This window comes from Scyliorhinus torazame, chromosome 28 (assembly GCF_047496885.1).
Source record: "Scyliorhinus torazame isolate Kashiwa2021f chromosome 28, sScyTor2.1, whole genome shotgun sequence".
Lineage (NCBI taxonomy): Eukaryota > Metazoa > Chordata > Chondrichthyes > Carcharhiniformes > Scyliorhinidae > Scyliorhinus > Scyliorhinus torazame.
The window spans coordinates 23,037,028-23,053,539 of record NC_092734.1 but is presented as its reverse complement, the minus strand read 5'-3'; the positions used below and the strand labels follow the sequence as shown (position 1 = coordinate 23,053,539).

The window sequence follows — 16,512 nt, the reverse complement described above, 5'->3', positions numbered from 1 at the left end:
TGTTCGGGGAGGGTGGTACGGGAATTGAACCCGCGCTGCTGGCCTTGTTCTGCATTACAAGCCAGCTATTTAGCCCATTGTGCTAAACCAGCCCCTCATCTGTGCTAAACTAGCCTGCACATCTTTGGACAAACACTGTTGTTCTTGGCTAGGATCTTTCAAGTTTTCTTCATGCCCGCAGGCTGAAAATGACAATCATACTCAATGTTACATTTCTATTTTACAAAGTATAAACAGAACGCTGGCCTCTCAGAGATCATCTTTTTAAGCACATCGTAAAAGTTTCTAATGCAATAACCTAAGTAAATATATTGGAGATACAGTCTGCTTATGCTCTTGGCTGGAGATTTTGACATGGTCCAATGAATCACCTTGTACAATATCCTACGAACCAACAAGGCTGTTCTACTTGACGACCTATGTGCCTAATGATCCAAACAGTTCAGTACAAATCACAGGAAATCATGCCTAAACTGTAGAGTCCACAATTTGAATGTTGTATTCATCGAAATATTGAAGGCCCAGTCGAAGAACAAAGAAAAGCCGGACAAGAACTTTTCCTTAAAAAATGATATTTTCCATAATTCACAGATCTTCCACACAAGAACACCAAGGACAAAAGAGACCCAAGCACGAAGCAGAGGATCACTGTTTTGCACTCATCCTTACATTATAACTAAAATCAGCTAAGAATATCTCTAGAAAAAAGAAAATTACTGCTGATGCTGGAATCAGAAACAAAAATAGAAAATACTGGACAATCCTAGCAGGTTTCACAGCATCTGTGGAGAGAGAAGGGAGCTAACGTTTCGACTCATGATGACACTTTGTCAAAGCTAGAGAGAGTTCAACTGTGTTGTGTATCGACCCCCTGGTAGTAGTTCTGGGGAGTTAGATTGTATAAATGCAGAAATTAGGCAAGAGTGTAGCAAAGGCAGAGCAGTATTAATGGGGGATTTTAACTTGCACATAGATTGGCAGACAATGACCTGCCAGAAAGGTAATGAATTTCGGGAATGTGTCTGGGATAGTTTCCTGCAACAACATGTTCTAGGTTAGGTACAGTGGATGTCCAAAGAGACTTGGGGATTCGGGTGCATATATTCTTAAAATGCCGCGAACAAGTGCAGAAAATAATCAAAAAGGTAATGCAATGTTGGTCTTTATATCTAGAGGATTGGAGTATAAAGCCACAGATGGTGTGCTGCAGCGAAATAAAACCCTGGTTAAACCCCACTTGGAGTACTGTGAGCAGTCTGGCCATCACACCTTAGGAAGGATATTTTGACCATGGAGGAAGTGCAACATAGATTTACAAAATTGATGCTTGGACTACAGGGGTTAAGTTAAAAGGAGAGATTACACAAATTAGGCCGGTTCTCGCTAGAATTTAGAAGGTTAAGGGGTGATCTGAGCGAAGTATTGAAGATATTAACAGGGAAAGACAGAGTAGATAAAGATAAACTATTTCCACTGGTTGGAGATTCTAAAACTTGGGGGCATAGTCTAAAAACTAGGGCTAGGGCGGCACAGTGGTTAGCACTGCTACCTCACGGCACGGAGGACCCGGGTTCGATCCCGGCTCCGGGTCACTGCCCGTGTGGAGTTTGTACATTCTCCCAGTGTCTGTGTGGGTTTCACCCCCACAACCCAAAGACGTGTAGGTTAGGTGGATTAGCCATGCTAAATTGCCCCTTAATCGGGAAAAAAATAATTGGGTACTAAATTTAAAAAGAAACTAGGGCTCGACCATGCAGGAGAGATGTTAGGAAGCACAAAGGGTGGTAGAGGTTTGGAACTCTCTCCCACACACAGTTGTTGAAGCTAGAACAATTGTTACATAGAAAAATACATAGAAAATAGAAGCAGGAGGCCATCCAGCCTTTCGAGCCTGCTCTGCCATTCATTAGGATCATGGCTGATCATCAAGTTCAATATCCTGATCCCGCCTTCCCCCTCATATCCCTTGATCCCTTTAGCCCCAAGAGTTATATCTAATTGCTTCTTGAAATTACACAATGTTTTGGCCTCAAACACTTTGTGATGGTGAATTTCCCAGAATCATCACTTTCTGGGTGAAGACATTTCTCCTCCCCTCAGTCCTAAAGGGTTTGCCCCTTTATCCTCAAACTATGACCCCTAGTTCAGGACTCCCCCACCATCGGGAACATTCTTTCCGAATCTACCCTGTCCAATCCAATTTTATAATTTTCTATGAGATCCCCTCTCACTCCTCTAAACTCCAACAAATATAATCCTAACTGCCACCCCAGGAAACAGCCTGGCAAAACTTCGCTGCACTCCCTCCATAGCAAAAACATCCTTCCTCAGATAAGGACACCAAAACTGCACACAATACTCCAGGTGTGGCCTCAATAATGCCCTATACAAGTGCAGTAAAACATCCCTATTTCTACACTCAAATCCTCTCGCTATGAAGGCCAACATACCATTTACCTTCTTTACTGCCTGCACGCTCACTTTCAGCAACTGGTGCACGAGGGCACCAAGGTCTCGCTGAGTATCCACCTCTCTCAATTTACACCTATTCAAAAATTAATCTGTCTTCCTATTTTTGTTACCAAAACGGATAACCTCACATTTACCTACATTATATTGTATCTACCATGCATATGCCCATTCATTCAGCCTGCCCAAATCCCGCTGAAGCATCTCCGCATCCTCCTCACACAGCTCACCCTCCCAACGACTTTATATCATCTGTCAATTTTAAATCTGAGATAGATTTTTGTTAAGCAAAGATATTAAGGGATATGGGCCAACGGCAGGTATATGGAGTGAGACTACAGATCAGCCATGATCTCATTAAATAGCAGGACAGGGTAGAGGGGCTGAATGGCCTATTCCTGTTCCTATCAGATATATACTGGTGTGTGTGTGTGTGTGTGTGTGTGTGTATAGCAGTGGGGCTGGATAGAGGACTAGTGAAATATCTCTAGGTTTGCTGTGAAATTGCAGTAAAGCATATTTTAAGTCAAAGTAGTCCACTTGCCCAATCAGTAATTATCCTCCTATTAATTAATTAAATACCTTTGCTCGGAGTTATTGCATCTACACTTGCAACTATTAGCCACTTCATGCTGATTTATTGAATACACGGCATTATCATAAATTTTGAAGCATTTGATCTATCAAACGTGAAGTACACCTCAGTATCTTCCACAAAACTCCACTCATCTTGCAATTATACCGTCTTGCCAGTTTGAAAGGTTTGTTATCAAACCTTTTTGTGTTGGGGATTTTGAACCCGTTTCATTATTTTTCCCCTTCTTAGTAAACCCTGTTGACCGAGTTCGAGAAGGTATATTGTGTCAAAATTGTTGTAAAACAATAATAAACTCGCCTTACTTTAACTTCCTGCGAATGTGATTCTATAGCCGGACTTTCTTGGTTTAACTTGCACCCTTCATTGTTTAGTCACTAGCCGAAAATACATCTAGTTTAAGCACTGTCAGATCACCAACACAAAGCCTGATAACTTTAATTTATAGCAAACAAGATTAATGGAAGTTTAACGTATTGCAGTGTCTGCACAAAAGGTCTCTGAGGAAGCACGCTTGGCTCCACTCTGTTTCTCATCTTCATTAATGGCCGAAGATACCATCAGAAACCTTTTTTTTGCTGATGGCGCTACCTTTTATCAAGAATTTAAATCCCGATCTGATAGTAAGCAGCAGCAAAATTACATGCAGAAATATAATAGCGGTTGTCAGCCAAATGGCGCATGAGTTTTAAAAATCTTTTGAAAAGGATGACCAAGATGTTGTTCAATCATTTCTACTCTATAAAAACGTCAAGCTTAACATTCTGTAGTTCATATCAAACCTGAAACAAGGATGTTATGGGTAAACAAATGGCAAAAATTATTCAAGAAGCTATTGATAGATGAGAGCATAGGAAAAACGAAATTGATGAAGATCCCTTATTCCATTCTTGATTCTACCTCCTATGATTAAGCTCTCAATCCTGTACTAGACCATCAATACAATAGGAATCAAAAAGGCTAAAGCTAGAAACATGGCTGCATTGGTCAGTCACCAAGGGGCATAGGTTTTAAGGTCCGTGGGGCAAGGTTTAGAGATGTGCGAGGCAGGTTTTTTTTTTTTTTTTACACAGAGAGTGGCAAGTGCCTGGAACACGTTGCCAGGGGAGGTTGTGGAAGCAGATACATTAACGGCGTTCAAATGGCATCTCGACAAATACATGGAGAGGATAGGTATAGAGAGGTACGGCACAAGGAAGTGCTGAAGGTTTGGCCAAGGTTGGTATCATGACCTGGACAGGCTTGGAGGGTCGAACGGCCTGAGCTATATTGTTCTGCTTTTTCATTAGCATCATGTTCATTAAGAATTTAATATTATGAATGCAAACGCTTATTGCTGGTCTGTTCTCAAACTCGATGGACTCTGGTATTTATAAAGAAGCATGGAGGTTTGCAAACAGCAGGGAATGCATTGAGGCCGGGAATTTCTTTTTCAGCCCTGCCCTTAGGTCTGTTGTTTTTAGTTTAATTTTTAGAGTTCTGCTCTGGATCCTGAGGAAAGGTGTTTTTCTTAGACAAGCTTCAGAAAGATTCTCTCCCAAGGACTATGTGAATAACTCTGTAAGCCACTGAGTGTTAACTTTGTTAATAAGTGGCATTTGACGTGTGTGTGTGTGTGTGTGTGTGTGTGTATTTTGCGGAATTGAAATTTGGGACGTAGGGTGGGACACATATCAATATTTCCAAGTCTTCCTGTGCACATAGCAAACATCGGTATCAAATTTCCAAGCAACTGATCTTCCAAGGTTTGGTCATCTGCAGGCCTTACTTTCTAATAGAATGATGATTCTAATCAACAAATTCCATCAAGGATTAAAACAAAATGGGTAATTGGGAAAAACTATATAATAAAGTGCAACATTTGGAGAGGAAAGAACATCTGTACTTATGAAATTGGGTCATCAGTGATGCAGCACACTGGCTTGTCACTGTGGCATGGTAGGGTAAAACATGGGTGCGTACTTGCAATGACCCACAGTCGGTTTAGGAATACTGCGGGTTCTGTGGGCGGTGCAAAAAGTAAACAAAAATGTGGAGAACACCAATTTTATTTCACTACAGCAAAGTTAAATGGCGCACATGCTTATCAAATCAAAATCTTAGTAAAGTAACCTTCTCTCAGCTACATTTTGCTAAAGGAACTTGTGATGAATGTCGGAAATGTTTTCTATATCTTGTATTTTATGTCTATTGCAGTAATATCATTAAAAAAAACTTGGGTTAAGGCATCCAGATTATGGGTGGCATGGTGGCACAGTGGATAGCACTGCTGCCTCACAGCTCCAGGGACCGGGGTACAATTTCAGCCATGGGTGACTGTCGTTGAGTTTGCACGTTCTCCCTGTGTATGTGTGGGTTTCCTCCATGTGTTCCGGTTTCCTTCCACAGTCCAATGATGTGCAGGTTAGGTGGATTGGCCAGGCTTAATTGCCCCTTGGGTTAGGTGGAGTTACTAGGTTACGGGGATAGGGTGGAGGCGTGGGCTTAAATAGGGTGCTCTTTCCAAGGGCCGGTGCAGACCCAATGGGCCGAATGACCTTCTTCTGCACTGTAAATTTTATGATATGTTGCTATATGTCTGATATGAAATGCATGGTGGCACGGTAGCACAGTGGTTAGCATTATTGCTACACAGAGCCAAGGACCCAGGTTTGATTCCTGGCTTGGATCACTGTCGGCGCACATTCTCCCCGTGTCTGCGTGGGTTTCTTCCGCGCACTTCGGTTTCCTCCCACAAGTCCCGAAAGACGTGCTTGTTAGGCAAATTGGACATTTTGAATTCGCCCTCAGTGTACCCGAACAGGTGCCGGAGTGTGGTGACTAGGGGATTTTCACAGTAACTTCATTGAAGTCATAATGTAAGCCTACTTGTGACACTAATAAAGATAATTATTCATTATTAAGCTGTGATTAATGTGTTAACAGCTAGGCGGGCTGTGATGTCATTCATGGGAGGGGCTGGGTCGGGTTCCAATTTCTTTTTCAGCCCTGCCCTTAGTCTGTTGTTTTTAGTTTAATTTTTAGAGTTCTGCTCTGGATCCTGAGGAAAGGTGTTTTCCTTAGACAAGCTTCAGAAAGATTCTCTCCCAAGGACTATGTGAATAACTCTGTAAGCCACTGAGTGTTAACTTTATTAATAAGTGGCATTTGACTCGTGTGTGTATGTGTGTGTGTGGGGATTTTGTGGAATTGAAATTTTAGATATTGATGGAAAAGTAAGCTCAAAGACCTCTCTTTTTAAAAAAAAAACTGCTTAACTGTTGATTGAAAAGTTGTTTTTTTTCTTGGATGTTAATGGGGTTAATCCTGTGTCAATAAAGTTTGTTTTAATGTAAAAGATCCCTAGTTGCTAGTGGAATCACTCCTGGAGCAAAGAATCCTTTCCTCGCATTTTACAAATTGAAAAATTGTTGGGATCTCGTCCGGTTTCCCAATATAAATTGGGGTCTGGTTTGGGCACGATAACAAACTACAAACTGCCCAAATTCCTAACACAAAAACTTGTGAACAAAGTCTCAATTTATTTTGATAGACTGTGGAATGTCAGGTGAAGCCGACTACCCACTTACCCTAGAACTAGACTGCCAAGCGTGTCACTAGAACTGAAATCACGACTTTCCACCCACGCAGCTCTCGACATAAATGTGGGCTGACTGGAGAAGCATAGAACACACTATTTCAATTTTATGACTCAAGCTTCCTATTCAATTGGCATTTGTTATATCTTACCGTTGATTTATTTTGAACTAATATAGATTACTTCTTTCATTGTTCCTCACAATGGTAATGTTGCCCAATAATACAAAAATCAGGAATGCAGCAGTCAGACTTGCTTCTTTGCAGTGACTAACTTGAACAGACAAAGCACCTGTAGTTTCAGTAAATTGTCTCCCTATTTTAGCTTCAGTTTCATTTTTCACCAATGATTCTTTGTGGATTTGCAGTTAATCCAACAGCACAAAAATGGTTGGTACATTTAATGTTTGGTGGAGCCAGAATACACTGAGCATTCCAATTGCGAGCTCCTGAAGTATAATAGCAGCATGACTAGATTGCACAATGTCCAGATTGACTGGAACCAAGTACTTATAAAAAGAGCAGATTTGCTTTGACTTGTAGACTTGATTGAGAAAGCCCAGTGTCAAATCACTGCTAAGCAAATATGTCAGTGGCAATCTCAGACCTCTGACATCCCAACTATCCAGGATAAGGCTAGATGAGTAAACACTGCTCCAAGACAAGCTGTCACTTCGTTGAGTGCTAAACTGAGACCAAGTGTGACCATTAATATTGCTAACAGAATCTCTATACATGGAATTTCAAATTGCTTCCACTCAAGTTTTCAAATCCCTAAATGAGGTTGAGCATCCTATCCAATTTTTTGTTATTTATTCGTTCACTGTATGTGGGCATCACTGGCTCGGCTAGCCTTTATTAACAATCCTTAACTGCACTTAAAAAGGTGGTGGAGAGCTGCCTTCTTGAACTGCTGCGTTCCATGTATAGGTACACCTGCAGTGTTGTTAGGAGGTTGGATACAGGATTTTGACCCAGCGACACTAAGGGAATGCCGACATATTTTTACGTCAGGATGGTGTGTGACTTGTCCCTCTAGGTGGTAGAGGTTACTGGTTTAGAAGCTGCTATCATAGGGGCCTTGGAAAGTTGCTTGAAAAGTCTTGTAGATGGTACACACTGCTGTCGCTGTGTGTCATGGTGGAGGGAGTGAATGTTTAAGGTCATGGATGGGGTGCCAATTAAACAAGCGGTTTTGTCCTGGATGTTGTCCAGCTTCTCGAATGTTGTTGGAGCTACACTCATCCAGGCAAGTGGAGTATTCCATCACATTCCTGACTTGTGCCCTGTAGATGGTTGACAGACTTTGGGAAATCAGGCGGTAAGTTACTCAGTGCAGAATTGCCAGCCTCTGATCGTCTCTAGTAGTCACAGTATTTCTGGTCATTGGTAACTCCCAGATGTTGAACTATTCACCATGTTCATTAATGACTTAGATGATGGGATAGAAAGCTACATATGAATATCATGGGGAAATGGTCAAATTTTCTCTTCTTGAAGATAATCATTGCTGGTATAGCACAGGGCTAAATCGCTGGCTTTGAAAGCAGACCAAGGTAGGCCAGCAGCACGGTTTAATTCCCATACCAGCCTCCCCGAACAGGCGCCGGAATGTGGCGACTAGGGGCTTTTCACAGTAACTTCTTTTGAAGCCTACTTGTGACAATAAGCGATTTTCATTTCATTTTCATTTCATTGTGTGTGGTGCAAATGTCACTTGCCACTTGGAAGCCCAAGTCTGGATATTATCCAGATCTTGTTGCATTTAGACAAAGACTGCATCATTACCTGAACTTATCTCAGTGATGGGAGGGCCACAGAACTCCTGGGCTAAAACAAATCAACTAAGACAGACTGTTCTGTAATCATGCCTGCTAGGAAATGTGGATGTGAAAATCAGGTGAGAACAAGGGCAGGCACTGCTATGATAGTCTCCTAATAATAGCCCAAAGGTTGCACACACCGACCATCTAAGACTCACACTGAGAAATAACGAGCTGGACAAGACAGGGGCTGTTTAGCACAGGGCTAAATCGCTGGCTTTGAAAGCAGACCAAGGCAGGCCAGCAGCACGGTTCAATTCCCGTAACAGCCTCCCCGAACAGGCGCCGGAATGTGGCGACTAGGGGCTTTTCACAGTAACTTCATTGAAGCCTACTTGTGACAATAAGCGATTTTCATTTCATTTCAAGATATTGGAACTATTACTGGCACCAATGAAATCATACAATAGCAAGAGCCAGAATGGGCAACATTTTAAAATGGTGAGTTGGAGGAAATTAGCTTTGATGAAGAAGGATTGCCAACATAAAACTTTAAACACATTCTCAGCACAATAAAACACATGAAAACCAAAAACAAAATTAACATTAATAAATGAAAGGGCAGGGAGAGTCGTCATAGCGGCTGCCAGGTGAGGAAAGAGTCAAAGCGGGAAGAAGAGTGCAGCGGGGGGAATTGAGACTTGCTGTTGGTGGGGTGGAGAAGGGAGAAGAAATGGCTCCTGATGAGCGTGAGAGAGTGCGCGCACGTGCGAGAATGAGTACTCTGAGACTGACAGTGAGGCGAAGAACACAGTTTTACCCTTTCACACTGCAATGGTCTACTTTATTAATTACTTAATTTTAACTTAGCAATTTATTGCTTTGCTATTGCTTTATTTTTGCTCAATAAGTTGAAATTCATGTTGTGCCAAACCTCATCTTTTCAAATTCTGCTCACCAGCCCCTTGAGTGAGAAGAAAATTGAAACGTGCTACTTACACGAAAAGGTTGGACAGGCCTGGTCTAGTAATACACCCAATGGCAGCCACTGGACAGGAAAGCCGCACTGCTGACCTTTACAGATGGACAAAATAAACCGCAGCAAATTCCACTGAAGCTTATAGTGCTGCTTCAGCACTTATTTCTCCAGAAAATATATTTTGATTACGGATCTTCTTGAGGTGATACAGTCACCTCATTTATCTTATTATTTATCTTATTAGAACACTACAAGGCAGTTAATAGCTGTCGCACAATAAATACAGCATAAGCAATTTCAGCTAGAACGTGTGTTTCAAACTTTTTTCACCGGGACCCACTTTTGCCAACTGGCTGACCTCCGCGACACACGCCGGCCAACCTTCGCGACACACGCCACATTCGCTTACCTTTAATGTGAAAGGAAGCCTGCTTGTTCTCGCAATCTCATTGCAAAGAGGTTCACAGTAGGAGAAAGCAATGCGCATATCAAGTGTAGACTTCTGCCAAATCCTTTGTGCCATCTTCATCTTTGTGAGAACGGAAAATCCAACCTCGCAGATGTAGGTCGTTGTGAAGGACAATAGCAACAAATGCTTGTATTACACAGCATTGGATACTCCTGGGAGATGCTACTCCAGAATGCTGACAGCCTCATGGGCATTTGGCGAGATTTTAATGTGGTACCACAGGTCAGGTACAGCGGCGTAGTCTTTTCATTTGGAGTCAGCTCTATGTTAATACTGACTCTGGGGTCCTAAACCTCAAAAGGAATTTTTCACCCACCACTTCTCTTTCAAAACCTGAAGCTTCTCCTCTCGTTTGCCAGTACTTCCCTGCATATAACACACATGGGCTTGCATCCTTATTTGCATTGGCACAATTGTTAAAACCATACCTCAAGAAATCATCTTTATACTTTGTTCCCGAGCTCAGTTTCTTCTTTGTGGGCTATTAACCAGAGGCCCTGGAACTCTGTACAGAGCTAACACTAGTACTGCTCTGTCCTGCCTTGGACTCTCCTGAGGAGCTCGCTCCAGCAGATTCAGATGAGATCCTGGTCAGCAGGTACACTACCTATTTGTGTCTCTGGCCATCTCTTACTTGCAAGAAAATGATTCATCTTCACAGTCCTTTTGCTGGCAGCTAGAAAATTGAAGAAGCTCTCCTCTGTGATTTGGGGCCAAAAGCACATAGAGGGCGCTTGATGTCAAGTGAACTGCTATCGCTTCTGGCCGGAAGACTGCTCACAGCCTAATTTCTTCTCATTTAAAAGGTGGCGCCAGCCACCATTCTCAATAAAAATGCCGATAGCAGCCTGTGAGCGCTTCTCCCGTGATGGGGAACAGCGCCGATCACTCCGTGACCCTCCTGACAACCACCCATGGGTTGCAACCTGCACTTCGAAAAACCCTGAGCTAGAAGCAGAACATCTTTCTCAGTTGAAAAAGAATTGGCAAGAATCTGATCAGTTTAGAGGATTGTTGGATAAAGACAAACCTGGGCCACTTTGACTGAATTCTGGGTAGAGCCACCAGCATGATACTCCACTCTGAACCTCTTCACAAGTTCATCAAACCTGCAAGAAAATCCAAAACAATAATCAGAAATTGCAATGGCTTGATTAACTGGAAACAACAAAAGTAAACACTTGAGGCTGCTTGATAGTAACAGGAAATTCATCCTCATTAGGTGCTGAGCAAGTTGTCATCACAGACAATTTCATAATCAGGACTAAAATGTCCACCTGCACACATTCAAATGGTTAGACCAGTGGCAAATGTATTACTTATGCTCAGTATTGTTAGAATGTTCACCATATTTACTTTTCTCAATCTTACCCCTCGCATGAGATGTGCCATTCCTCAGGTTTAATCACCACCACCAGCTCTCCCGCTCAAAGGAGAAAGCAGCCGATGGTCATCTGGGACTGTGGTGACTTTACTTTACATCAAGCTTTTTATATGATGTGCATTCTGCATTGGTTACACTTGTGCAATCTAGCTGTTCAAAAAATGGCTGCTCTATTTACCGAACAACTAGAACTATAAGGCACTATATAAATGCAAGTTCTCACTTTCATTAATTTGGGTACTAGAAATAAACCTCCTTTGTATGATCGCTTAATAGCTTTACTTCATGATCCAACAAATAAGGAAAATATAATAAATATGTCCCATGAACAGAGGTGAAAATTGAACATTTTTGTTACAAAGAAAAGATAATTCCATGCACATTTCCGCCACTCCGGTATAGAAAGTAATACACAAGAGAATGCATAAGGGTGACTAAATTTGATTTTAGATTTGGATTTGGGTTTGGGAAAAGGTTTTACACTGACCAAAGCCATAACTGGCTCGGACTCACAGAAAAGGAATTTCTAGCCTTCAGAAAACCCACCACAACCTCGTTATCTCTAAAGAGGCACTAATATCCTCTGACTGCAGAAATCAAATTCCAAGGAAATGCACAAAGAAGCCTGACATCTGAGGCCATGCCCTAGCCAATGGAGATGATGCATCTGGGAGGACGAAGGACCCTAAACCTCTGGTAAACTTAATGGATGAAACATTAACCATCTCAAGATTCCTGACCATGAATATATATCCTTCGTCCAAACCAAGAGGAAGAAGTGAGTTATATCATGACACCCCCCCTCACCAAGTTGCTAGAACCTATAATATTGCCTTGTGAAGCTAACGGAAGCAGTTTGCCATTTTTCATCAACAAAAACAGCAGCAGAGCCAGAGCTCTGCCCAGGTTTAAGCTGCCTGGCCCTCAACGACACCATTTCTACTGGAATGTCTGAACCTTTGCATTAGTGCCTACTACAAGACTATTTCACCTCTACAAGCTTCTCCCATCGTGAAAGTCAGTGCTACTGGAAAAGTGGATTACCCTGCAGCAGCTTCAGCCTACTAATCTCTCTGAAGGAATACACCATTATACTTTTGATTTTGAACTCTGCACTCATGTGAAATAATAATTCTTTGCCCTATACCTCTTTCTTTCCCTTATCATCTTTTATTGCATACATGCAACAAAAAAAAAAAAACAGGGAACGTTGCAAACCCTTTTCCACGTTTTGAATGTGTGTAAAATAAACTGTAGAGAGAAAAATGTAACTTCTGACAAATGCCACAGACCTGGAACACTAAATCTGTTTCTCCCTCCAGCAATCCTGCTGGACCTACTGAGTGTTTCCGCCCTTACAAGGAGAAAAATAATTTGGTGCGACAAACAGCAGCTGGGCAAAAGCCCTCTCCGTGCAGACAAAATAAACTTTGAAAAATGCGAAAACAAAGCACAAGGGTCATAAGTCAAACAACAAGTAGCTTTTGTGCTCTCTTTAAATAATGCTGGTGAAAAGGTCTTCATATCAGTTAGTGTCTCATTGTGCTATGTCAGCACATGGTGGTTGAATCATTGGGCAGTCTAATATGGCGAGTTGGTCCGGTGAATGGTAATGGGTCCTGCTCTGCATGATTTGCTGCTCAAAGTGATAAAAGGGTTGTTTTTCAGAATGGACGATAGTTTGTAGTGGAGTTCCCCAGGGGTCAATGTTGAGGCCCGTGCTCTGATATTCAGAGCATGATTTCAAATTTTGTAAATTATATGAAAATTGGAAGCATTGTTAATTGTGCTGAGAATAGTCTTGAACTTCAAAACGGCAGACATTTAGTGGATTAGGCAGACAAGTGGCAGATGAAGCTCAATGCAAAGAAGTGTGAGGTGATCCATTTTGACAGGATAATGTTGAACTTGTATAAGACACCAGTTGGGCTTCAGCAAGAAAACTGCATCCAGCTCTGGGCACCATACTTGAGGAAGGATGTGAAGGCATCGGAGAGAGTACAGAGGAGATTCACAAGAATGATTCCAGTGATAAAGAACTAACTATAAAGATAGATTGGAACAGTTGGGATTGTTTTCCTTGGAGAAAAGATGACTGAGAGGAGACTTGAGAGAGGCATTCAAAATCCTGAGGAGTATCGACAGGGTAAATAATGAGAAACTGTTCCCACTCAACAGCATCAAGAACTAGAGGGCACAGATTCAAAATAAAAAAAGTGAGTAAAAGTGATGTGAGGAAAAATGTTTCCACCAAAGGGAGGTTGGAGTCTGGAACAAACTTCCTAGAGGATGGTGGAGGCAAGTTCGATGGTGGAGGCAAGTAATGAAAAGGAAATTGGATTGCTTTCTGAAAATAAAGTGTGTGCAAGGTTACGGGGATAAGGCAGGGGAGTGGGACTAGGTACGATGCTCTTTCAGAGCCATGAGGCCCCCATGGGCCAAATATGGTCACATTTTGCACTGTAAAGATTGTGATTCTGTGAAGTCCTCTCTGAGTACTATCCTCTTCTACCAACGTAGTGAAATGGTCCACACTTACCATTTTTAGGCCATGACATATTTTCCTAATATGTCGACAAAAATACGCTGCTCGTGCTATATTATTCCCTTTTACATAATGGTGAACATTTAGAACATCAATTCCTCTTTAGAATTTATTTTTTCATTGACGACAATGGCAACTGGAATGGCAGATCAAAGTATTTTTTGGTATACAGGATCCCAGCAGTTCTAGCTTTCATTCGCTATCCTGTAATTGCTAAAGATAATTTTTCCATCATTAGGTTCCTGCAAGATGAAAGAGGCCAGTATCCTCTTGATAACTCATTAGGCAACCAGCCATTTCTTACAAACTTTGAATGCCAGAGGTAAAACTAACTTCCTGGTGAAAATTCATCTGTGGCGACTAGGGGCTTTCCACAGTAACTTCATTTGAAGCCTACTTGTGACAATAAGCGATTTTCATTCATTCACTCTCATCTTGGTTGTTATTAAATGGCTGTTTAAATTTATCAGTTTCAGCAGAAAACAACTTCTCAAAAGGATAACAGTATTCGCCACCCCAATTGCCCTCCAAAACGCTTGCTGAAATAAAATCAAAACTAAATCACTGTACCCATTTTGTGACATTCTCTGACAATACGAGGATGAAGAAGGTTACAAGAAACAATGGATCAAACCTTAAGACAGCACGGTAGCACAGTGGTTAGCACAATTGCTTCACAGCTCCAGGGTCCCAGATACGATTCCCGGCTTGGGTCACTGTCTGTGCGGAGTCTGCACGTTCTCCCCGTGTGTGCGTGGGTTTCCTCCGGGTGCTCCGGTTTCCTCCCACAGTCCAAAGATGTGCAGGTTAGGTGGATTGGCCATACTAAATTGCCCATAGTGTACAAAATTGCCCATAGTGTTGGGTGGGGTTACTGGGTTATGGGGATAGGGTGGAGTGTGGACCTTGGGTGGGGTACTCTTTCTAAGAGCCGGTGCAGACTCGATGGGCCGAATGGCCTCCTTCTGCGCTGTAAATTCTACGATTCTATGACATAGGAGCAGAATTAGGCCATTCAGCCCATCAAGTCTGCTCCACCATTCAATCATGGCTGATATGTTTCTCATCCCCATTCTCCTGCTTTCTTCCCATACCCCTGATCCCCTTATTAATCAAGAACCTATCTATCTCTGTCTTAAAGACACTCAGTGATTTGGACTCCACAGCCTTCTGTGGCAATGAGTTTCACAGATTCACCACTCTCCGACTGAAGAAATGTTTCCTCATCTGTTTTAAATGATCGTCCCTTCAGTCTGAGGCTGTGCCCTCGGGTTCTAGTTTTTCCTACTAGTGGAAGCATCCTCTCCATGTTCACTCTATCTAGGCCTCTCAGTATTGGCCTCACCTGCTTAAACTAGCAATAAGAAAATGTTTCAAAATTAATTATGTTTCTATTCTTCATGTCATAAATCTTCTCACTTCCATTTATATGCAGATACCATTTTGGCCACAGAAATGAATGCAGGTTATAAACTTTATTCAATTTTCAGGAAAGAAATAATCACTATTAACTTGAGCACATGGTGCCTATTGTGCCTTACTACTAAGTAGTCAGACAAAAGTTTTATCTACCCTCTACTCAATTTATTACATCTTCACACCTTTTGAAAATTGTAAACTTAATCAAAACTGTGACTTGCTTAATTGATAGAGATGTATTGATTGTTGAGACATGGCACCCTGTTACCCCTAGCCCCTTACACCATGGGTACTCTATCACAAGACATAACTTTCCACTGCCAAGATCACTATAATACAGAAAAATGGAGGAAAGAGGAATGGGGGAATCGGCATGAAAGCAGAGGGGAGAGGTGAGGTGGGGCAGGAGAGATGAAGAGGAGGAAGAGAAAGAGCAGAAGGGAGAGAGGATGGGGTGAAGGAAAAGGGAGAAAGGAACAGGGAAAGCGAGTCGAGAGTGGACTGTGTTTTCCTGCATCATACATCTAGTTTCTCAGTCTGTTGTTGTGGAATATATGTGTAGATAGTAACTGGAAGTGAATATTCTGCTCCAGAATTTGTTATAATATAGTCTGATGGCACAATTGATCTTGTTTTTGGCAGTTCACAGATTACAGAGATAGTCTTACTTTTTTGTTACAAGTTTGTAATTCTTTCCCACACATCAACTGCTTTTAGTCACATTTTTTGAAACTTTATCCAGATATATTAACATCCAATATGCTCCTTGCCTTTTCTGTAACCTGAAATATTGTGCCCAGTGAAGCTCGGCAAAGAAATAACTCAGGAAGCTATTACTGTTGACATGGAACGGATGAGTTTCCTGACAAGAAAATATTGTTTGAACTATTTTTGTGCATGCATGTACACTCCCCTGTTTAGAAATGCCAGGAGTCATGGAAAATTAAATTTGCAGCAACAAGTAGCTCAGTAAGTGGCACTTTTGATCTTTATGACATGACATGACAATATCACAACAGATGAGTCCTATCTTGAGGCTGACAACTGAATTTACTACCTACCAATGAAATCATCCACCAGTACTCAGCTAAGCTGTTTGGTAAGACATACTTCATGTTTTTTTTCATTTTAATTAAGTTTTGTTTTGGAGGGGCAGGCCAACTTCCCAGTGCTACACTGAATTGGCTACTTCATGATAGACTTTTCTAAACAGTTTCAGAAGGCTAAAGTCATAGTCCTTGGTGGTCCCTGTAGATTTTGATGCGGAAATCCAGCCCATTTGGTACAGTTGTTTCAGATAGAGGCAAGTATCA

The 16,512-nt window shown here is 41.8% G+C and overlaps 1 protein-coding gene across 9 annotated transcripts in view; it reads right to left on the bottom strand.

Moving 5' to 3' along the window:
• LOC140403578 (adenosine kinase-like) overlaps nt 1–16,512 on the bottom strand; it is a 314,037-nt gene that overhangs the window by 170,530 nt on the left and 126,995 nt on the right. For all 9 annotated transcript variants that reach the window (XM_072491639.1, XM_072491640.1, XM_072491645.1 and 6 more), the window contains exon 4: nt 10,882–10,960. In XM_072491639.1, the coding sequence (XP_072347740.1) occupies nt 10,882–10,960 (79 nt within the window). The remainder of the gene's footprint in view (nt 1–10,881; nt 10,961–16,512) is intronic.